Source organism: Neodiprion fabricii, chromosome 2 (assembly GCF_021155785.1).
Source record: "Neodiprion fabricii isolate iyNeoFabr1 chromosome 2, iyNeoFabr1.1, whole genome shotgun sequence".
Lineage (NCBI taxonomy): Eukaryota > Metazoa > Arthropoda > Insecta > Hymenoptera > Diprionidae > Neodiprion > Neodiprion fabricii.
Genome location: NC_060240.1, coordinates 12,316,165 through 12,336,087, shown reverse-complemented (window position 1 = coordinate 12,336,087; position 19,923 = coordinate 12,316,165). Strand labels below are relative to the sequence as shown.

Here is a 19,923-nt window from a genome sequence, read left to right as displayed (position 1 = left end):
GAATCAGTTTGAAAAGCAGTGTTTTTAAAGAATGGAATCATTGCATTATACAATTTTTTTTTCTGTACACGCAGATAAACATTATACATGAATTTCATAATTACTGCAATAACATGAAAAATCACCAATGGAAGTACGTTTTTAGTAGAAAGATTCCAATTATTGTTTTTATTCTCATTTTTATAAAAGTTGCCCTATTTCCTCCAAAGCGTGATTGGAATCCCATCCGGGATATACTCATTTTCCAAAACTATATTTACCGTACTTTTTAAAAATAGATTGAAATACTTGCAGAGCAAGAAGACTTTTCTTTGATATATCTGTAGTTCATTTCTGATCAGCCATTCACTTAAAGTACTCATTCTGAAAGTTCAATCAATGTTTATCACAACAATTCCAGTCATGAGAGTATTCACACTATTTACGATTTTTTTAACAAAATCATTGCAAGACCAATTCATAGGATTTTAAAAAAAGAAACACGTTAGCCATTGCTGGTGACCATGAGAAACTTTGCAACAATTTAATCTGCATAGCGAAAAGCATCAGCTTAACAGCTTTTGAGGCAAATTTAAAAGCCAATATCCCAACAGTTAATCATTCCTTGCAATATTTGTCGAGTATAACAATCTGTTTGTGATTTTGTTAGGAAATTTATCTTTACGTAAAGAACAACTTTCTGAGAAGATTTCAAATTGCAAATTTAAAAATTAGTATAATCTTTGTTAATTTTATTATAGAACTTTAATCAAATGCGATGAATCCAATCATAAGCTGCAATGGTTTTGTTGCAAATGCAAGAAAAACAAATCGAATGAACTGTTTTTTCACGATACTTTTCACCACCATGAAAAAGGCAGTCTGTCGTTCTGTTCAACAAACTTCCGAGACAATCACAAAAGCGGCCCAGTCAAAAATCTGAAACTGAAAGAACTTTGCAGCCAAATGAAAAAGTTTTGAAAGAAAAATTGGAACATGTTTCTCTAGAATACTAAAAATTTATACATTTTTAAAAAATAAATATATAAACTGGGAAAAACATAATAATTTATTTAGAAAAAGTAATCAGGAGAAAAAAGTATATGTTTGTCAGTAAAACATTGAAAATCGATTTATTTCCGGTAGAACCGGAAGTTCAAATTAAACGGGTAATGGCGATTTTTCATGCCCATCATTTTGTTGTAAATTCCTGTAAGTTTCAAATTTTGTCACTCAGCCGTTTATGAGATCATCACGGGAGTTTGTTGGACAGACAGTTATTATTCTAAAAATCTGTTTTTTAGATTTTAGAAGTTTGGAAACGTGAAGATTCGTTGAAATTAAAAAATTTTTTTTTGGCCCAAACCAATACTTTTCCTATATCACCAAAAGTGATGAAAATTAAAACGTGAGTTATCAGATTCAGAATGAAAAATCGATGTCTAAATAACTCTTGTGCATAATTTCAAGATTTATATTCTTGCATTTTAATTTTAAGAAAATCATCATGTATTGCGAATATATTTATTCGATGAATACTGAATGCATGATTATCTCGTAATAAAATTAATAAAGAGAACTGTGATAATGAATGCGTTTTATTAAGGTCACCAATGGTTATTCCCCTTTCCAGCTGTCAGTCGAAATGGGAAATCACAAAGCTACACCCATCAACTGCTATTGCTTGTCGACAAGTGACAAAGATGCTTAGATAAGCATTGCAGATATAAAGCGGCAGAAATTCAAGATGAAATAAATACCAGAAAAAAAATTTGCATAAAAATGTAGTGCAGAATACTAGGAATGTGAAAACAAAATAAAAAAAAAAATACTCTTTTGTCGTAATGCATGCACAATATGAAATAATTAAAAGACTATCGGCTTTTGCTACATTTGAAATGACAAGAAAAATATATTCATTAATAGATTTAAAAGTTAATGAAAGACAAGATGAATATTGGCCTTGGGATTTGTAATGAGTATATAAGTAAACTTTTTTATCTTGAAAAAGCAGATTATACAATAAGACAGTAAATATTACTTGTGCGGATCTGAAGGAAAGGTTTATAGCTGCCTTCGGAGGATTGAGTCTGACTTCTTCCTCCTGCAGTTTGGCATAAATATTTCCAAAAACGGATTTCTGCTCGTAAGTGAAAGCCGGATGATTTAGAGCCATCGTATAAAGTAGCAGAAGTTCATCAAGGGTCTGATCATCCTGTATGAAAGTCGCCCCGTTCAGGAGATTGACTATTTCTTGAAAATCTACATTCGAGAGATTATTGTACAGAATAACAGCGCAGGCGTAATTGCATGAATGCAAAAGCGCCATATATAGCGAGAGTTTCCTGCGTGTTCTCTTGTCGGTAACACCGAGAGAAGTGAGTTCCGCTAAGTCCGACGCATTGTTGGCTTTATGTTCCGTGTCACGGAGATCGTTGTAATCCCGTTTACCAAGATCCTCGACACACGTGCCAAGGTACCTCACTTCAAACGGTAAACACATATTCAGCAGCGTACACATCACATCGATACGTTTATAACTGTGGAGAAGCAAAACAATAAAGAAAAATGTTAGAGATCAGTTTCAAGTTATTATTGTACTGGTAATGAAAAATTGAAATACAAGTCAGTGTCTGGTAATTTAAGAATAACTTTCATGGATTTAATTTTTCAACATCTGAGTACATCTGCTTTGTTACGTTATACTGAATAACAAAAACAATTGAAGTTGAGAAATAACGATTATCACAAAAAATGCATTATTACGGTATTTTAATTTCGTCTACTACCATGAAACTTGGCAGAACTTTCGTACTATTAATTAAATTATTCAAATGGCTAAATGTCCAGACATGATTTTTCCGATGACTTCTGACGAAATAATGAAATTCGATCAAAATTTGAAAAAACTTGATTGTTCGGACAATAAAACAGAGATAATAGCAACTTTTTGCAGATTTTGATCATCATACGAAGTAAGGCCCATTCTATAATATCTAAACAATTGTACGATGAAAGGAAATGTTTTATCGATCTGTTCGTGAAAAATCCTAAAACCTGTAATCATAGTAATTTGCTGCAGTATAGCTTCGGTTTATAAGAATGCTATAATCAATTGTTACCGAACAAGTGAAATGTTGCTTATTTGCACCATTATCAGAGTCTACACGCTACTGATATAGAAATACTACAGATTGTGCAATTCTAAATACAATATCGAACAAATACCTGAAAACGTTTTTTCATGCATGAATGAACCAAATAAATGTATTCTTGCAATTAGTAGTAATTTCTTAATGGGAATACATTTTCTGCCATCAGTCTTGGATAAAACAAAACTTTTATGGGTCAATGATACACAAACTATAATAATAGCCGAAATAAGTGATATTCAACACGATCAGTAAAGACTTTTCATAACATCCTCCTTACATCAGTTTTAGCTGGATTTGTGCTAAAGTTCGTGTTGAAAGTTTTTTGTTCAAGTTTACATTGTCGCTATTGTTCAGAGGAATAATGAAAATAAAAAAAAATTAAAGATACGAGTTTCAAAGGGAAGTTTTCTAGATGAAGAAAAGAGAACGAAAAAGGCATAAAGATGATACAAAAAAATATGCGTAGTATTATAATGAAGAATATATGACTGAAAAAGGAGATGAGGGAGGGAGGGAAAATTGGGGGTGGTAAATAAGGTGGTATTATTACCTGGACAGATTTCCAAACCATGATACCACGTTCTCTTTACACACCATTGCCAGACAACATTGATACCACTTGGGTTGAATAAAGACCGCCGCTGATAGCTTAAGCCGTCTTCAAGTTAACACAACAAGATGTTGGGTTATTATTTTCTGGTGTAATTAAGCGCGGCGGTCGGCATAGACGAACTTGTCCTAGGTATACGGCCGTTTGGTCTTTGTCTTTTTGAATGCAGATGAATGGGAGAAATTAGAACGACCTTAGACGGCGACGACGGCGGCGACGACAGGCAATCGGAATCATGTAGATCACATAAAGCTGGCTCGCAGCATCCGACGACGTTTCAGAGACAAGTATATATCACCTTGATACAATCGTTCGACCGTTGCCTCAATATATTCAACTTGAAATTACTTAATCAGTCGACGCACATTATTCACTTCGAACTATTCACACTTGGATTGGGATTGGTAAAATTTATTTTTACAAACTTTCCAGCCAAAATCGGAGCCCCACAGGTTTTTCGAGGTCTGTTCTCTCACATGCTCCGGTTAAAAAAATCGTCAACTGTTTTCCCCACCCGAAACGGCTTTCACGGTGTTCCTCAATTTATACACTCTCACCAATCACGTCACTATAAATTTCCCTAGTTTTCGATTCATAACAACAGCGCTGAAAACATCGACATATTATATGGACTACGCTTAGGCCAGTAGAATACGGCCAGCTGGAGGGAAGAGATAGCCAGTGGTGACGATCAACCTCTGTCTCTTTCCATTCAGGACCGTAGCAATATGATAGAGAGAAAAAGCAATTGATCTCCACCTCGTTCCCTCTATCTAAGTCTAGCGGACACTTTTCGAAGGCCTTCATGTTGGGATTGCATAGCGGCAGTATATATCAGTGAGCGGCAGTTCCCGAAAACTCCAGTTGTTAGCCACTGGAATCCGTTGATGGAAACGCAGCTAGACACACAGTCAGTAGTTTTGCGTCACCAAATACCGATTACACATTGAAAGGCGGTGGGCAACTCGGTTCAATCGCTTACCGATAAACTCGGATATACCGGGATTAATTCCATAATTATTAACAAAAAATTAATAATTATACTTGCTTACCTTCTAAGGTCTCATACACCGGATGAGATGTTCCTCATCGAGATGATGGAGCAGGCTTTCACGTATAATTAGTTATAAGTGAGGATGGAGAAATTGCTGGTTGTTCAGTCAGAACTATGTTCTAAACAAAATGAAGTATTTAGTTGCGCGGCAAAGAATACTAGTTGAGAATTGCTATAACATCTTTTGAACACATAGCGTAATATGCAAATGCACAGTGCCAAAAGACTAGGGGAAGCCAATTAAGTCTACCGATCAGATCTGAGGCACGAGCCAAAAGTAACATTTTATGAAATTGAAGTTTTATAACTGGTAACAAAGACATTTTGAATGCAAGAGAGCAAAAGGATTATGCCACGAAACTGAATTGAGAACAAGATGTCCAGTCTGGGGATACGAGCCGAGAGCGCGACTTGACGGTCGGTACCCGAGATCAGTGATTTGTTGGCTGAGGATATATATCAACGGTTCATTTAGTGTTGCGTTAGTCTTATTTTGTAGCGTAGGATTTCTCAAGATCGCTGGGCCTCAGCTGTTTGAATTTTAGAATATTCTTACGAGTTTACGTAAGTGTAATTGAATATTTGTATGTTTTATCAACTAACTGTAAATACAATGACTTATCTATGGGATAAAATTGTTGCCTAATCAATATTCCAAAATTGCATTATTGCAATTTTTACAATGGTAGTTTAGTTACAATTCTCATCACAATCATTATTGCTATCTGGATAAAAGAGTTAGGTGTTAAATATTGAATGATCATTGTTTTCGGATTTATTCGTGTGTGTACACGGATTTGCAATAATAATAATACTTCATTATTAATCACAATTATATGTGCAATGTAAGGGAGGAAGAATGGTGTATAGCATAGGTTGGCAGTGGCAGTAGAAACACCCGCATCGGCAGGAGAGACAAGGAAACTGCCGAAAACTTTGTCCAGCCTCCATGAAGTCAGACCCGAATCCAAAGTACTGACCAGCCACCCAGCGCCTGAACGACGTGACCTGTCTTACATTCTTACAGAGTTGCCGTTCCGGATCTAATTGACAGGCCGGGGATATGAACGCAAGTCCCTCCGCTCCGTAGCTCGAGTGTTAGCACAGCCACTACGGTCGGAATAGTTCTTTTTCACAATCAATATTACTCGTTCGAATTATTGGCCTTAGGAGATTTCTGAAGATCATTTCAGTGAATTGGTTTTTGGCTATACAGCGTTGCCACGTATGCGATTTAAGTTACCTCTTTGGGTATCTTACCGGCGTTGTAAAAACTTGATGAACAGGGTTTAACGTTATTATAATGATGTATTCATGATTGTACTTGTTCTATACTTTTATCCCATTATTGTGGTATCGCTTTGGTAGATGAGACTCCTAATTTTTAGAGAAACTGAACATTTACATCGCACAGTCCATCTGTGAAATAGAGACTATTGCCAACGTAATCGATTAGGGAGAACAATTAGCTGCGCAGAATCAATTTCCCACGGCCGACCCACTCGCTGCCATGTTTCGTCACAATCGTGATTAAGGCGGGTAAACTAGGTATTTTCAGTTTACCTTCTAAATCGTTCGCAATTACAAACGTAAATTTAAAGCTTGAACCGTACAGAACGACGTTTCTGGAGAATCCTAAGCAGACGTTATGAATTATTCTAAAATGACTGGGTGTTGTGTGCCTGAATGTCATAATTCGACTAGAAAAAATTATTTCATGAAAGTTCTACCTCGTGATCCCATACGACGAACGAATTGGGTGAAAAATATTGGACTCGTTAATTTGATGCGAAAAGAGCGCACGTACTTGTGTGAAGTAAGTCGATTACCAGATATGCGATAATATCTTTGACAATGAATGCTGCTAAAGTAATTCTACTTCACTCATGGGATTTTGAACCATACATGTGGGAAAAGCTCAGAGTGGATGATAAGAGAATTTTGAGGTCCGATGTAGTGCCCACAATTTTTTGGTTACGCATGCGCTAGCAAAAGATTGAAAATAAAATTTCAACTAAGAATGTGTTCTTCAAGCTTTACTGAGTAACTTCTCCTTTACTCAATGCACACGCTTTTACTTCCAAGCCATCTGATGATGTACAAATCTGCAAACATGAAAACAATTCCGAAGGCAACAAGTCAGTGTTAAATACTGTAAACTGGACTATGTCACTCATAATTGAAGTGCATAGAAACGATCTAGTAAATGTAATGAAACTGACGAAAGTATATTCTTGAATTGAGTCTGCATTTCATTTTCTATACTAAACAATATCCCATAATTTCAGCGTCAAGATGAAGTAGAAATCATATCAGAAAGTGAGAAAGATATTGAGCAACAAAACTTAATTGATAATGAAGCATTGAAACTTGAAGAATATGGTGAGTCATTGAATAAGAGTCAAAGAAAAGAAAAATTACCACAGACCAATAAAGTCATTATAAATACAGATCCTAAGGAAGAGTTGTCTCGATCGAAGCAACTGGTATTTAAAAAAACGCACATAGTTAATATTTACAAGAAAAAACTGAAAAGCACTAGGCGTGATCTTGGATATGTTGATAATGCACCAAATGATAGGTACAAAGCTGCAGTGCAAAGTATATTTAACAGTGATCAAATCTAATATTTAGTAACAACTCAAACAAAAAACACGCAAATTAAATGTTGGTCAAATGTCACGATTAAGAATGCCTTATAATTAAAATTCGCTTGTGGAACGAGCGGATATCAAGAACTTTTACGACGAGAGTTTCCACTCCCATCTTTCTAGAGCCTGAGAGAAAGGATGGAAGGCTTCATTCCCTGACGGAATATCAGACCAAATATTAGAGATTTTACAAAGCAGGTTCAGAGAATTCAGAGTTGAGGTGGACAACCAACGCGACCAATTAGATGAATTGAACAATAATGAATAAAGACGAATGATTTGATTTGTCTACACCAATATTCTAAACATCGTTCTTTTACATTATAAGAATAGAAGTCTGAGAAATTATTTTTGTTTATTTCAATTGCCTTAAAGAATAAATAAAAAAGTATATAATCGTGACACGTTTCTTTAGATTACCGCAACGTACAGTTTCTTATTGGAATGAAACATGCTTAATTCGGGGACCTAAAGAAACGGGATCCATAATTCTGTTAATCGTTCCGTTTCCATTCTTTTTCAGTTGTTGGCTTATGTACAGTAATTTATGCTAGAATACAACGCTTATCCTTTGCGACTTTTCTGCTTTCTTTCGTAAGTACCTCTGGAGTACAGGTATAAAAAATAGCATGAGGCCACTAATCGCAATCATCGACCCAGCAACCCAAAAGCCTGGATCATAGCTTCCCAATCCATCATGCAGCCACCCTAAAAATAAATATAAGAGAATGAGAATTCGGATAGAGATAAATATCCAGTGGCCGAGTGTAAAATCAGGGGAAACTAATTTTTACCAGCAATTGGTGGACCCAGCAGAGATGCAAGTCCTTGAAAAAGTAAAAGAAGTCCAAAGGCATTTGTCAGGCGATCCAAGCCCAGTAAATCTACTAGAATCACAGATGTAAGACCAACGTATGCTCCAGCCGTAACTCCGAACACAACCGAGTAGAAAGCAAACGCAGTAAAAGTCGTGCAAAGAGAACTGAATCCAGTAGCTTGAATAGAATAAAGAAAAACATTGAATAAGGTTCGACAGATACCAGTAGTCTTAGGCGCTATTCAAATGCATTTTGCAAACAATTAAATTCTAAATAGAATATACGTAGTGCAACGTTATTATTTTAGTCGAGTTTTGAAAGTCTTTCATCAATGACATTATACCTTTCAGGAACTTGTCGATAATTTTGCGATGTTCAGAACTGTTCACTGTTTATCAGAAAATTTTTAATCGATGAACAGGCTGTACTGTTGGAATAAAAAGTAAGGAGGAGAGAATATAATCGTTCAACAAATCTCCAACAGAAGTTATATGCGGCCATGATGCTGATAAATGATACGAATGAAATAATAGTCCCACTGTGTGATAGTAATTATTCTAAGCAAATTCGAATAGTATAAGCTAAGGTATCAACTATTTCAGAAAAGATTTTACAAATAAAATGTTCAAAATGATTAATCATCATCATGAAAAGGGAAGAGTCTGTAGAGAAAGCAATGAGGAGGAAAAGGTATAGGTTTCGATTTATTTCCAGTAAAACCGGCAGTTCAAATTATACGGAACATGTCAATTTTTCATGCCCATAATTTGATTGTAAAATCTGACAGACTGACATTTTTCGAAAAATCTGTCTTTCGGATTATGAAGGCTCCGATACGTAAGGATTGTTTGAAATCAGAAAAAGTGATTTTCAACGGAAACCAATACTTATATCACCAAAGGTAATGAAAAGTAAATGGACAAAGTTTTTCCATCCTATAATATTTTGAACTACGAATGAAATTTGGCGCTCACAATCCACCTCATGCCGTTACACTTGGTTCATGCGTGTAATATAGAACTGGAAGCGTGAAAGAGACCAGTTTGCAAAAACTTAAATTTTTATTACTTACCGATACCGCAGATAGTGAGACATGAGTTGTAGACTATAAGACGGTTGATCCAGGTTTTGTCGGATATGTAACCGAGAATAATACGGCCCAAAGTGTTTGCTATCCCAATAATGCCCAGTAACCAGCTAGCGTCTTCCGCGGGGATTCCTCGCTCCTCAGCTTGAGCCTAGGGATTAGTTTTGATAATTGTTTGACAAATAAAAGATACAAAAATATTCGTGTAAGTTGTTTTGATTTCGTTTTGTCTCATTCACTTAATCGAAAAGTTGCAAGAAAAGTACTTGAAAAAGTAAATACGACTGTTTTCGACTTATACATTTTTTGTCACCAGATAGCGTTTAAACGAATATTTGATGATGAAGATACATAATTCCACCACTTTATTTACTCACCGCTAAATACACGTAGGGAACATTAAACCCAATACTGGTGCAGAAGTTGGAAAGTGTGAACAGTACAAATACAGGATCCTTCAATAGTGAGAATTCCAACATCTCACAAAATATGTCTACATTCTCTTCAGCGTTTGAAGGACTTTCATAGTTATCGGAATGTTTTGTATTCCCATTCGGTAAGCTGCGCAACGACGAGTGCATTCTCACATTTTCAACACTGTTCTCCAGAGATCCGCTGTATGCGTGAGCAAGTAGAAAAAAAAGTGAAACAGAAATTTAAAACACGAAAATAATTGAGAGTTGTAATATTTTGCCTCAACTCCTTGCGTAATGGAATTTTTCTTTCGACTCAAGACAGCAATTTGTATGGGAGAATTTTTTCTGAAAAACTCGGCAATTCCTGAATTTCTTGAGAGAAAAATTAGTAAAAATCACACACTTGCGTAAAATTTTATTTAAAATCAAAAACGTTGAATCTATACGTCCTCAGTTTCTTTTGCGAATCGTGAAATAAGTTTGAGCAACCGTAGACGGAAAACCAGGGGACCATTCAAATATTAGCTTACGCTAAAACAGGGGTGGGCCACTCAGTGGGACGTTGTCAAATGTTACCCTACAGCAGTAAGCACTCCAAGTAAGCGTTAGTTAACATAAAAAATTCAAAGTGCGCGCTCAAAGCAAATACATGGCCAGCTTAAGAATAATAAAAAAATTTGCATAAAAGGCAGTGTCGATAATGCAAGCATTGCTTGATGATAATATCTTAGCAAATTAAAGGTTTCTTGTGTATTAATAATTAATAATAGTTAACATTTAATAAAGTAGGAATTTCTACCATTCCCAGGCAACGAATCGATATGCCAATAAACTTTTCAAAAAAGCGTTAGCTAACGTTAAAAAAAAAAAGAAACTAGTAAGCAAAACAAGCAACTGTTACCAATCGTTATCATTAGCGGTGAGATACAAAAATTTGCAACAACCGCGTCAGCTAATACTTGAATGACCGCTAGTGAGAATTTTTCATGCGTATTAGTTAATCAAACTTACTAATAACTCCGCATTCTCATTTCAGTATTGTCAGATACGTACGATTTAGCTCGAACGTTATCTAAACTTCCTTGGTAGAATATGTCCCGCCGATTCATTATCGAGCTACCGTATGATCGGGTCATGGTTTGGGTGTGATGGCCAAGACTTTTTGTCAACAGAATCGGCTGGCTCAATGCTGCACGCAAATTATTACCAACATCGTCTTCCATTTTAACCGCGGTGTACTTTACTTGACGTTCGTTACTCTTGTTCCGATCTTTGCCACCAGCCGCTTGTAACGCTTTCCGTTCATTTTCACCAGCGACTTTGACGATAGATCCATTCTCTTTGAAATGTAAACTCTGCAAATTAAATTGTAGTTCATGATGTATAAACCAGAGTGTTTGACCAGAGCTTTTTTCTTTCGTGGTTTCATTTCGACCGACCTGCAGTGAAATATCCTTCTTTGGTGCTTCCAGTGGCCTAATAAGCACACCGAGTATTATACAGTTTAAAACCAATGCTGATATAATTAACGTCGCGCCACGCCATCCGTATGTTGTTATCAAAAGTCCTGTCAAAGGCGCGAACACGAGAGTACCCAAACCGGAACCACACACCGCTATTCCTGTTGCCAGGGAACGATACTTTTCGAAGTAACAGGTCACGCTGACAATGGCTGGTAAGTATATCAGCCCGAAGCCGATACCTGCGTAAATAAAAATCACTTGTTCATCGGCCCGCTCCGTATAACATAAACTAGCAGGGACCCTGATGAAAAAAATTCTCAGATCTCCGTTATGTTTAATTAAAAATTTCTCAAAAATATACCATATTTTCAGACAGTGCTGAAAAAGTTTCAATTATTCAGTTTATACTTGAGAGATTTGAAAAAATTCTGATACCTTTCCGTAAAAAACTCATATTCTTTTCGCAGATTTTATATTAAAAATATAAATAACTCGAAATTTTTGGTTTTCTCATTATTCCTGCGCAAGTTAAGAAAGGGAAGAAAATTTGTTTCAGTAAATCCTTGCCCTTCGCAGCCTCTGACATGAGGAATTCAATTTATTACTTGCCTGTGCCAATTCCTATTGTAAAATATAACGTCAAGATATTTTGAGCAAAAACGCTAGCCAGTAGAGAAGTGCTGGCAAGTATGGTTCCAGCGATAGTAACTGTCCTGCATCCGTATTTGTTTACGAAAGAGCTGGATATGGGTCCTGAAATAATTTAAAAAATAGTGTTTGATCGCACTAAAGGAACGTTGAGTTTTAGATAATAATAATAATATATATGCCAGTGCATTACCTGAACAATACGTGATGCCGACGAGGAGCGACGCGATCCAAGACGTCTTGCCTTTCCCTTCCTCGAAGTAATCGAGAAATGCGATGTAAAATAATCCAAAGGAATACGTAACTCCGTCAGCTGTAAATTAAAATACGGTTACCTGTTTTTGTGGTAAAATTACTTTGTTGTTAAAACATATTTTACGGATGGACACGACTGTGGTTCGACAGTACGGAAAACAGACTATTCCTTTTTCCTTCTTTTGTTACCAATATCGCGTTGCTCGATTAGGTCAAATTTTCACAACATCTAGGCGGAAAGTATAATTGTAACAAGTATGTGATTTTCACTTCCGCCAGATAGCGTCTTCGAAACTTAAGGATCTGAATTTATTACGTCATAAGTCAGGAATTAAAAAATCTTAGACTATAACTAGCACACGTCAGTCTGGAGTAAAAGATGCTTTGGTTTATCAAGATAATGATAACAGCCAGAAAGGGACGAATAATTTGTAGCTATATGATTTCGTCAACACAATACAAAATAATATTGTAATAAAATAACATTTTTCGCAGATTTGTGTAAAGAAAGATCTGCAGAAGTACCTGCAGAAATTTATTTCGTTATACATTAGCAATAATCACCGATATGTAATTGAATAATGGTACGAGTGTAAATGGTTAATATGTGTCGAAAGATCACGATGCATGTGCGTGCACAAAGTTTAATCAAATGTATCGTAGTGAGATGTAAAGATGACAGTGAACAGTTTGAAATGAGCAGATTGCATTTACAGCATTATAATGCACTTTACTACATGAAATTTAGGAAAAACGATAAATAAGTTTCGGATTCAAAGCGAGGCAAAGCACACAGTTTCCATATTAATTAACAAGGTGTGGTGAATGTTGTTATACAACTCGTTTGTCATTTGAAAAATAATAATTTCGGAAGCAAATTAGCTAAGCGACTCCATCAAGCGATTAAAACGAAAGACGGTGATCTGTTTTATCATACACTCATGATTTATTGGCGATCGTTTGTTACTCTGACTGCTTGATTAAGCCTGGCAGCCGGCACAAAGAGAATGTTATCGATCTTATTTCTAGACAACCGATCGGTTCATCCACGAGACTTTGTAATCACGCTGCAGCCGCCTGCGGGATAAGAATCTAAATTTATCCGATACGCTTACAGCGCACCTCGGTACTTGGCAAATTATTTATTTGAATGCCGTATCAAATTATCGACGGCTGAGCGCGAGATCAGCAAAGGCGCAGGTTTCTTTCTACGCCAAAACAAAAATTCGCGTTTTTTTATGATGTAGAAAATACTCGAAAAAATGCAGGATTTACTGTGCGCGATAAAATTCATCGCTCTAATAGTAGCTCGATTATCGCCATGAAATCGTACGTACGGTAATTTTAAGCCAGCCTGCAAGGAATGGTCATTTCTCACAATAAGTTGCAAAGAATGCTTTGTCTAATAACTCGGATTTTCCGAGTTATGCGTAATCTCGCTATTGTCTATATGCATAAATACAAGTATCGATAGGACCATTCCAAAGTATGAAGCATCGGTAAATATTGTCGTAAATCGAAGCGAGAATTGTGTGAACAATAGAAGGAAAAATGCTTCAAACCTTAGACTTTGAATGTTGATAACCAACTCGTAAAAGATTGTAACGTCTGAAATCATTCGGGCCAGTCGAACAACAAGTTTGTCGTGAAACTCAAAGGAAAGTAACCATGCTACAATATCTGGTCATACTTAGATAACCGTAAAAACGATTTCTGGGTCCTTATTTTCATCTGTACAACTCAATTTTACGATTTTAGAGTCCAGTAGCTTCCTATGCCTTGATATTTTGACAATTAGTCTGAAACAATGGATCAGATGATCGTCTGTTGCGATGCCATGTTTATCTAACCACGCCTATGCTAAAAATCCAAATGCAAGAGATGAAAATACTACAGAAGCTACGTGCCGACTTCTTTACACGTCTGTTATCGTGACTATTTCAAGTTTGATGCCTTGAAATACACGCTGCTCGAGTGGAACGAGATTAAAATTCGCTCGATAAGCCGTAATCCTGATCTTTAAGTGCATTACAGTAAATCCCGCACGCATCGACACAGCAAAAAGTAGTACTAGAGAAAAATTTGGCCAAGGGTCTAAGAGGAAAAACATCGTTTGAATGCTGGTGAAAAGAAGTTGATCTGCGAATTTGGAGAACCATAAGAAAACTGAAAATGATAACAGAAATTGATTGATAAACATATAGAGGTAAATTGAGAATCTCCTGAGAATCTGTATCCAGAGATGAAATTTTATTCCTGAAAGTAAAAAAAAAAGCAACGTGGTTTCTTTCATTTTATTATTGATATCTCGGTAGAGAACAACCGATGCTTCACCGATTTACGTAAAACGTATTCGTGAACACGCATAATACGTCATTGGATTGTATAAACAACGGACCACGAGTTGACTCATGATAAAAATATCAGCGGGTTACGCCCCTTAAACACCCGAGATAACACAATCGTCTCAAGACGTCTCAACAAGGTGTCAATTTTTGCACAGATGATCTAGCCAAAAACTGTCAAAAGGGCGTTAACTGGGGTGTAGAACCAAAGTGAATACAATTTTTTAAATCACAATGAAAACTAATTTGTAAACATTCCTATGTTACGAATGTGAACATTCACAACAGTTGTCGAGATGCTCGCTGGGAAGCACATGTGGAACCTTTTATTCAGTACGGTACTGGCAACAAGTGTGTGGACTCGTCGGCATTGACATAGTTGATTTACAAAGAAAAACTAGGTCACAGCATGGAAAAATGTTTGATCCCAGCTAGAGAAATGACGGAAATTTGCCATGAATTAAACCTAGCGATTTACGAAAGATCTGTATTTATAGCCTGTCAATTCTCTATACTCGTAATTATATCATAATTCAAATATATAGATCAATGATTTTCCAATTGAACGATGCAATTAGCTACTGTGTTTGTTTCTCATAATTGCCTCAGCAGTGCTGCTTATGATGAAAAAATTACCGGGTTGGTAAGAATACGACTTCTTAATTCACTCGCGAGAACTGAGCAGTCTCTGGCGGTGATTCGTGACCTATTAAGTTTAGCCGCGGAATTCGACTTTTCTTAGACAATTCTGTACATGGACACCACGCGGAGTTTAACATATTTAGTTAGTGAGAAGTTATGTCAGGTTTGGCCTATTCATTCATCCCGACGCAGATTCTGTGAATGAAAAAGACCAAAGAGAGCAAAAGTGACTGAAAAAGAAAAGAAACAAATGGAAAGACATGTTTCTTACGTGTATAGAAATTAGTTTACATAACTGGCACTTATCGTTAATGCATGTGAGAAACGCAATCGGTGAAAGAACATAAATTATTGTCCTATTGCACAAGCGTTTAAAACTGTTGGTGAATACCAAGAGATTCGACCGATTATTTCACAACTTAAGCGTAAAAAAAATAAAATGTGCAACTGCAAAAATTGAATTTCGGCTCGGTGTATATCACGAAGTTTCAGTTATGAAGCAAATATGTTATAAACGTATGTTATGAACAGTTATCTTTTTAGTCTTAATATCCGAGATACACTTTCGTTCTTATCCGCACAAAACACATTCGAAATGAATGGTCATGAATGATACGTTATAAATAATTTTTTATCAAAAACACGTATTTCGTAATTATACGTATACAATAACGAAAGAGCAGTAGTCGGTCGTCTCTTATTTACGTACAAGTTTGACGTGAGGTTCTTGCATAATTTACACATCATCGTTTTGCAAGATACAGTGTATTCAGTGTCGGCTACCAATATAATTTTATCGAAATTTTAGCCAACTTTCATTTTGTTCAGGCACGTAAAGCGTACACGACCTAAAGGATAAGGTACATAAAAAACGACTACAACGATAATAATAAAAATCAATGATACATACTTTGAAATTAATTATTATTATTATTATTATACCGGATAAACATATCCGTTTACTAACAAATAATAATATGATTGTCATTTAAGAACATCAAAATTATTATTTAATTGAGCAATGAATTGAACGAAAGTGATTCATTGAAAAAGTTTTATCCAAAAGCAGACACAAAAATTCGCTAATATTAGAATTAATGTTGTTGTAATTTCAGTTTTCGAAATTTCAGTTTCTTTCTTTCTTTTTTCGTTCGTTCATTTATTGGTATAAAAGGGAAATTCAACTCACTGATGACGTGTATCATAAACGATGCAAATACGATGACCCATCCCCATCCGCCGTCCGGCGGTGTAATTCCTTCGTCCTCTTTGTCGATTTCTGATTTTCGGCAATTTTCCACTACCATGTTTTTTTTTATCCTGTTCTTTACCGGCTCGTGTGCCATTTTGCGATCGCCGTTTGTTATTTATTTATATTTATATTCAAACAGCAAAATATTTGTGTCGAAAAAAAAAAAAAAAAAAAAAAAAAACGAACAGCGACGTGAAGATAAAAAAATACACTTCAAAGTAGTTATTGAGATCCGAGAATAGATGTACAATAAAGACACTCACACGAATATAGTTTAAAAAATCACATAAAGTCCGATTACATCACAATTAACTATTCTTCCCTATTTATCGATAAAAATAAATAAAAATAAAACTTTCCGTTCACCTAAATATTTCCATTAAAAATATTGTCCCCATAGGTTATTCCGTTGGCCGATACAGGATCTCATTATAGTTGTTCTCGAAATGGCAAGAACTTTGGATGAAATGATCGATGGACTGAAAATCAATACCGCATGAGGTACTGTCCGCTTGGAATTTGTTAATGTAATACCGATTACAATGAATAAAACTAAGTAGTCAGCAGCAGCCACTTTCCAAGATAAGAAATCCACGCACTGTAGAGTATCAAGCAGAATTACGGTTCGTGTCCTAAGTGTGCAAAAAAATGTCCATAATCCCTTTGAAGCCAGAGTTCAAGGATCGGGACTCACCACTCAAGGTTAACACCAAACCTCACCATGTTCAAACTATTTTTCGTGAATTATTCGCATCGGCATAGCTATAAGTACAATACTGTTACAGCACTGCTTGTAGCCACAACCAGCACGTGGTTGTAGTGGCAAACTGTTGGACTACCCCGCACCGCACAAGCAGCCGCGGTGATTTGATACTGACTGACTGACTGACTGACTCACTAACTGTTGGCAGTAGGGAAAAGGCTGCACATTGACGGCTTTGCTCCGAATTCTCTCTTTCTGTATCTTTACAGGCTGTAATCAGCATTTGCGAAACGCTCCGCGCGAGATCCTCTTCGGAGCAAACCCATCATCGACTTGCAGACTTGTACACAATAATGTGCTGAACCGCTTATTATGTTTGGCGTAAACATCGTTATCTTCGTAGTACTCATTTTTTTTCCACAAGGAAGGGGGGGGGGGGTCTTTGTTTATAATGGAAACATGTACCTCAGTTTATTCTATACACTTGAGGAAATAGAAATTGTGCATAATTGTTACAAGATTGCGAATACACTGTATCAAAAATATTATATACAACCTGTCTCTAAAATCTTGCATACAAATGATTTGTTTGCATACAGTATACATATTTGGCCATACCCGCGATTATGTTTACATCTAATCCTTGAGTGCTTTGTTATATCGAGGTTGTTGATCCGTTACAGTTTAACTCTTTTTACTCGGCATATTACGTCAAATACGTGTAAACCAGTTCAGCTGCTTAGAACGTATATATATTTTTTTCACTTTCACCATTTTCTTCTCATCGCGTTCCAATTTATTCACCAACGTGCAGAGTTGTTGTGTTTCTACATTGTCGAAAATTATCGGTATTTCCTTATCATATCGTTTCCCTGTTTAGAAGGGTTTTTCACTTGGATATACTTTTTAATTCCATGGTATATCTCGATTAGTTATGACTGATAAATTCGTTTTTGCGACAGAAATCAATCAGAATTTTAAAAAGCCTACTACTTACTCTGTCAGTAAAACGTTGTAGAAAGCAATTTTTTTCTGAATCTGTCCAATTTATAAATCGGTGAATGATTAAGAAAAAATTATACTACATGGCTGACAAGATTTATAATAATCCTGAAACTTACAACCCCGGTAATTGTCCCAAATAGAGCATCGTCTTGCGGTTGATTGATTTCCTACTAACGAGGAATGAGTTTTATCGTAATCTTTTTAGGTTACATTATCACAGTTAAAACAATCAACTGAACTAAATTTCATATTTTTTTGTCAAGTAGTAGCATATTATTGAAAAAAAATTTGAACGTTTTTTTCTTTTAGGAAATGATATTTTGAAATATTATAAAAAAAGGTGAGAAGATTAATTCCAATTGGAAATGTTGTTGACAGAATAAAAATGATTTATACAAAAATTAGCGTACAGTTGATGATTCGCTCTTTGATCAAATCCGCGACTGCATTAACGATCAGGGGCCGTGCCGATAAGTTAGCACGTTGCGTTTGTTCTTTTTCTGCTATAAAATGAACCATTTGAATCCGAAGTCAGAAGTTTCGGCCGAATTATATCAACGGGCCAAAAATAGAATTTAAGATATGTGACGTTCTGCAGTGAGATACGATACGTTTAATTAAATTAAAAAATTATGTACTTATAATTTCAGGAAGACCACTGGGAAAATCAACAAAAACACACGCATTGAATTATTATTGAAGAACAATGTATAGAGGAAAATTTGGACTGTTGATCGTGAAATTTACGGAGATGCCGAATAAGAGAGAAGAGAAATCCTTGCGCCGGTCACACGCGGCTTGCAGTGCTAAAAATAAGTGGCATAAATGCTTGGCATTTTACTTTGCAAGCGATTCCCCCTCCACCCCGTTTCGCCGGCACTTGTTTCCTCTCTCTATGCTAATTATACGTGCGTATAATACCGCGAGTTTCCCATGTGCAATAAAATTTACAGATAGTAGTGACATCTATATAGCTTCGTAAAAATGCAAAGCAAACTGAGCGTTTGTGACCTGATAAAGCAGTAGACCTGTTGGATACTATACGGACGGATGAAACCGGAGGCCGCCATGAAAAAAATCGGAAAAACTCAAACGAGAATCGCCGCCGACTTCAATTCAACACCGATTACCGGAATTGTTAATTTTCAGTAAAACTGAATTGGCTGATAACTATTTTTGTAACACTTGTTTCGACTACAGCCACACACAAATTTCGTGGTGTTACAATGTTTCAGATATTCAGTTTCAATTCAGACCTCGGCATTAACGCAAATTTTCTTCTGATAATAGAATTATTTACTCAGAATCATTAGATTAGTTGATGATAGTAACAACGATGTCGATAAATGTTTACGCCGAACATGATAAAATATTGAGCGGCACATTTTTGAGTTTGATACATATAAGGTATTAATGATCTAATTAACGATCGCGAAAAATAACCTCATTATTCTTCGAATGACAGTAAATAATTGAAGAACTTACGATGGTGATTTTCGATCATCGATCAACATTTGAAAATTATTCTAGATTGGCAAAAAACAGAAAATAAAACAGAAAGAAAAATAGAAACTAATAAAAACGATTCATCACCGAAACCAGACGTGACCGAAACACGATGTTAAAGTTCAGTGTAACATGACAAGAGGAACGAGGAACATGTTGTTTGTACTCCTACTTTAAAACTGACACGTGAACGCTTTGTTCAGAGAAGTTAAACACTGGCAGAGTCAACGTTGAGTCGTCGAACAAAGAGAGAACGAAAGGAATAAAGAAATGCGGCAAAGAATTGCAAGCGGAGAGAGAAGACATAGGCGGTTAGAATTTCGATTAGCGCAGT

The 19,923-nt window shown here is 36.0% G+C and overlaps 3 protein-coding genes across 8 annotated transcripts in view; 1 reads left to right on the top strand and 2 right to left on the bottom strand.

The window, feature by feature from the left end:
- LOC124177031 overlaps positions 1 to 4,269 on the bottom strand; it is a 16,398-nt gene extending 12,129 nt beyond the window's left edge. Inside the window, exons 1-2 of the mRNA XM_046559070.1 lie at positions 3,685 to 4,269; positions 2,021 to 2,519 (exon numbers count right to left, since the gene is read on the bottom strand). Of these exons, the coding sequence (XP_046415026.1) occupies positions 2,021 to 2,519; positions 3,685 to 3,731 (546 nt within the window). The 5' untranslated portion in view covers positions 3,732 to 4,269. The remainder of the gene's footprint in view (positions 1 to 2,020; positions 2,520 to 3,684) is intronic.
- LOC124177035 lies at positions 2,328 to 8,105 on the top strand. Of its 2 annotated transcripts, XM_046559078.1 has the most exons (5): positions 2,328 to 2,338; positions 6,213 to 6,614; positions 6,884 to 7,006; positions 7,087 to 7,180; positions 7,250 to 8,105. In XM_046559078.1, exons 2-5 carry the CDS (start codon positions 6,447 to 6,449, stop codon positions 7,423 to 7,425), a joined length of 561 nt encoding a protein of 186 aa, XP_046415034.1. In that variant the 5' UTR covers positions 2,328 to 2,338; positions 6,213 to 6,446; the 3' UTR covers positions 7,426 to 8,105. The 2 variants fall into 2 exon arrangements, 1 of the variants encoding a protein (XP_046415034.1); XR_006869502.1 differs by lacking the exons at positions 2,328 to 2,338; positions 6,213 to 6,614 and adding an exon at positions 5,886 to 5,990 and having other exon boundaries at positions 6,833 to 7,006; positions 7,087 to 8,105.
- Positions 7,786 to 19,923, bottom strand: LOC124177033 (monocarboxylate transporter 12). Of its 5 annotated transcripts, XM_046559074.1 has the most exons (10): positions 19,569 to 19,923; positions 16,313 to 16,854; positions 12,075 to 12,194; positions 11,843 to 11,986; positions 11,210 to 11,472; positions 10,782 to 11,125; positions 9,732 to 9,969; positions 9,340 to 9,505; positions 8,244 to 8,444; positions 7,786 to 8,157 (listed from the first exon to the last, which is right to left on the bottom strand). In XM_046559074.1, the coding sequence occupies exons 2-10, from the start codon at positions 16,467 to 16,469 to the stop codon at positions 8,000 to 8,002; spliced, it is 1,791 nt and encodes a 596-aa protein (XP_046415030.1). In that variant the 5' UTR covers positions 16,470 to 16,854; positions 19,569 to 19,923; the 3' UTR covers positions 7,786 to 7,999. The 5 variants fall into 5 exon arrangements, with proteins under 5 accessions (XP_046415030.1, XP_046415032.1, XP_046415029.1 ...); XM_046559076.1 differs by lacking the exon at positions 16,313 to 16,854 and having other exon boundaries at positions 19,569 to 19,602; XM_046559073.1 differs by lacking the exon at positions 19,569 to 19,923 and having other exon boundaries at positions 16,313 to 17,424.

Coding starts and splice junctions, on each gene's coding strand:
- LOC124177035 (XM_046559078.1), top strand. CDS start 6,447: ATGAATTATTCTAAAATGACTGGGTGTTGTGTGCCTGAATGTCATAAT. Junction 7,007..7,086: donor ATAGAAACGATCTAGTAAAT/GTAATGAAACTG, acceptor CCATAATTTCAG/CGTCAAGATGAAGTAGAAAT. Junction 7,181..7,249: donor ATTGAAACTTGAAGAATATG/GTGAGTCATTGA, acceptor TTATAAATACAG/ATCCTAAGGAAGAGTTGTCT.
- LOC124177033 (XM_046559074.1), bottom strand. CDS start 16,469: ATGGCACACGAGCCGGTAAAGAACAGGATAAAAAAAAACATGGTAGTG. Junction 11,987..12,074: donor CGGCATCACGTATTGTTCAG/GTAATGCACTGG, acceptor AAATTATTTCAG/GACCCATATCCAGCTCTTTC. Junction 8,445..9,339: donor TCTCACTATCTGCGGTATCG/GTAAGTAATAAA, acceptor ATTCTATTCAAG/CTACTGGATTCAGTTCTCTT.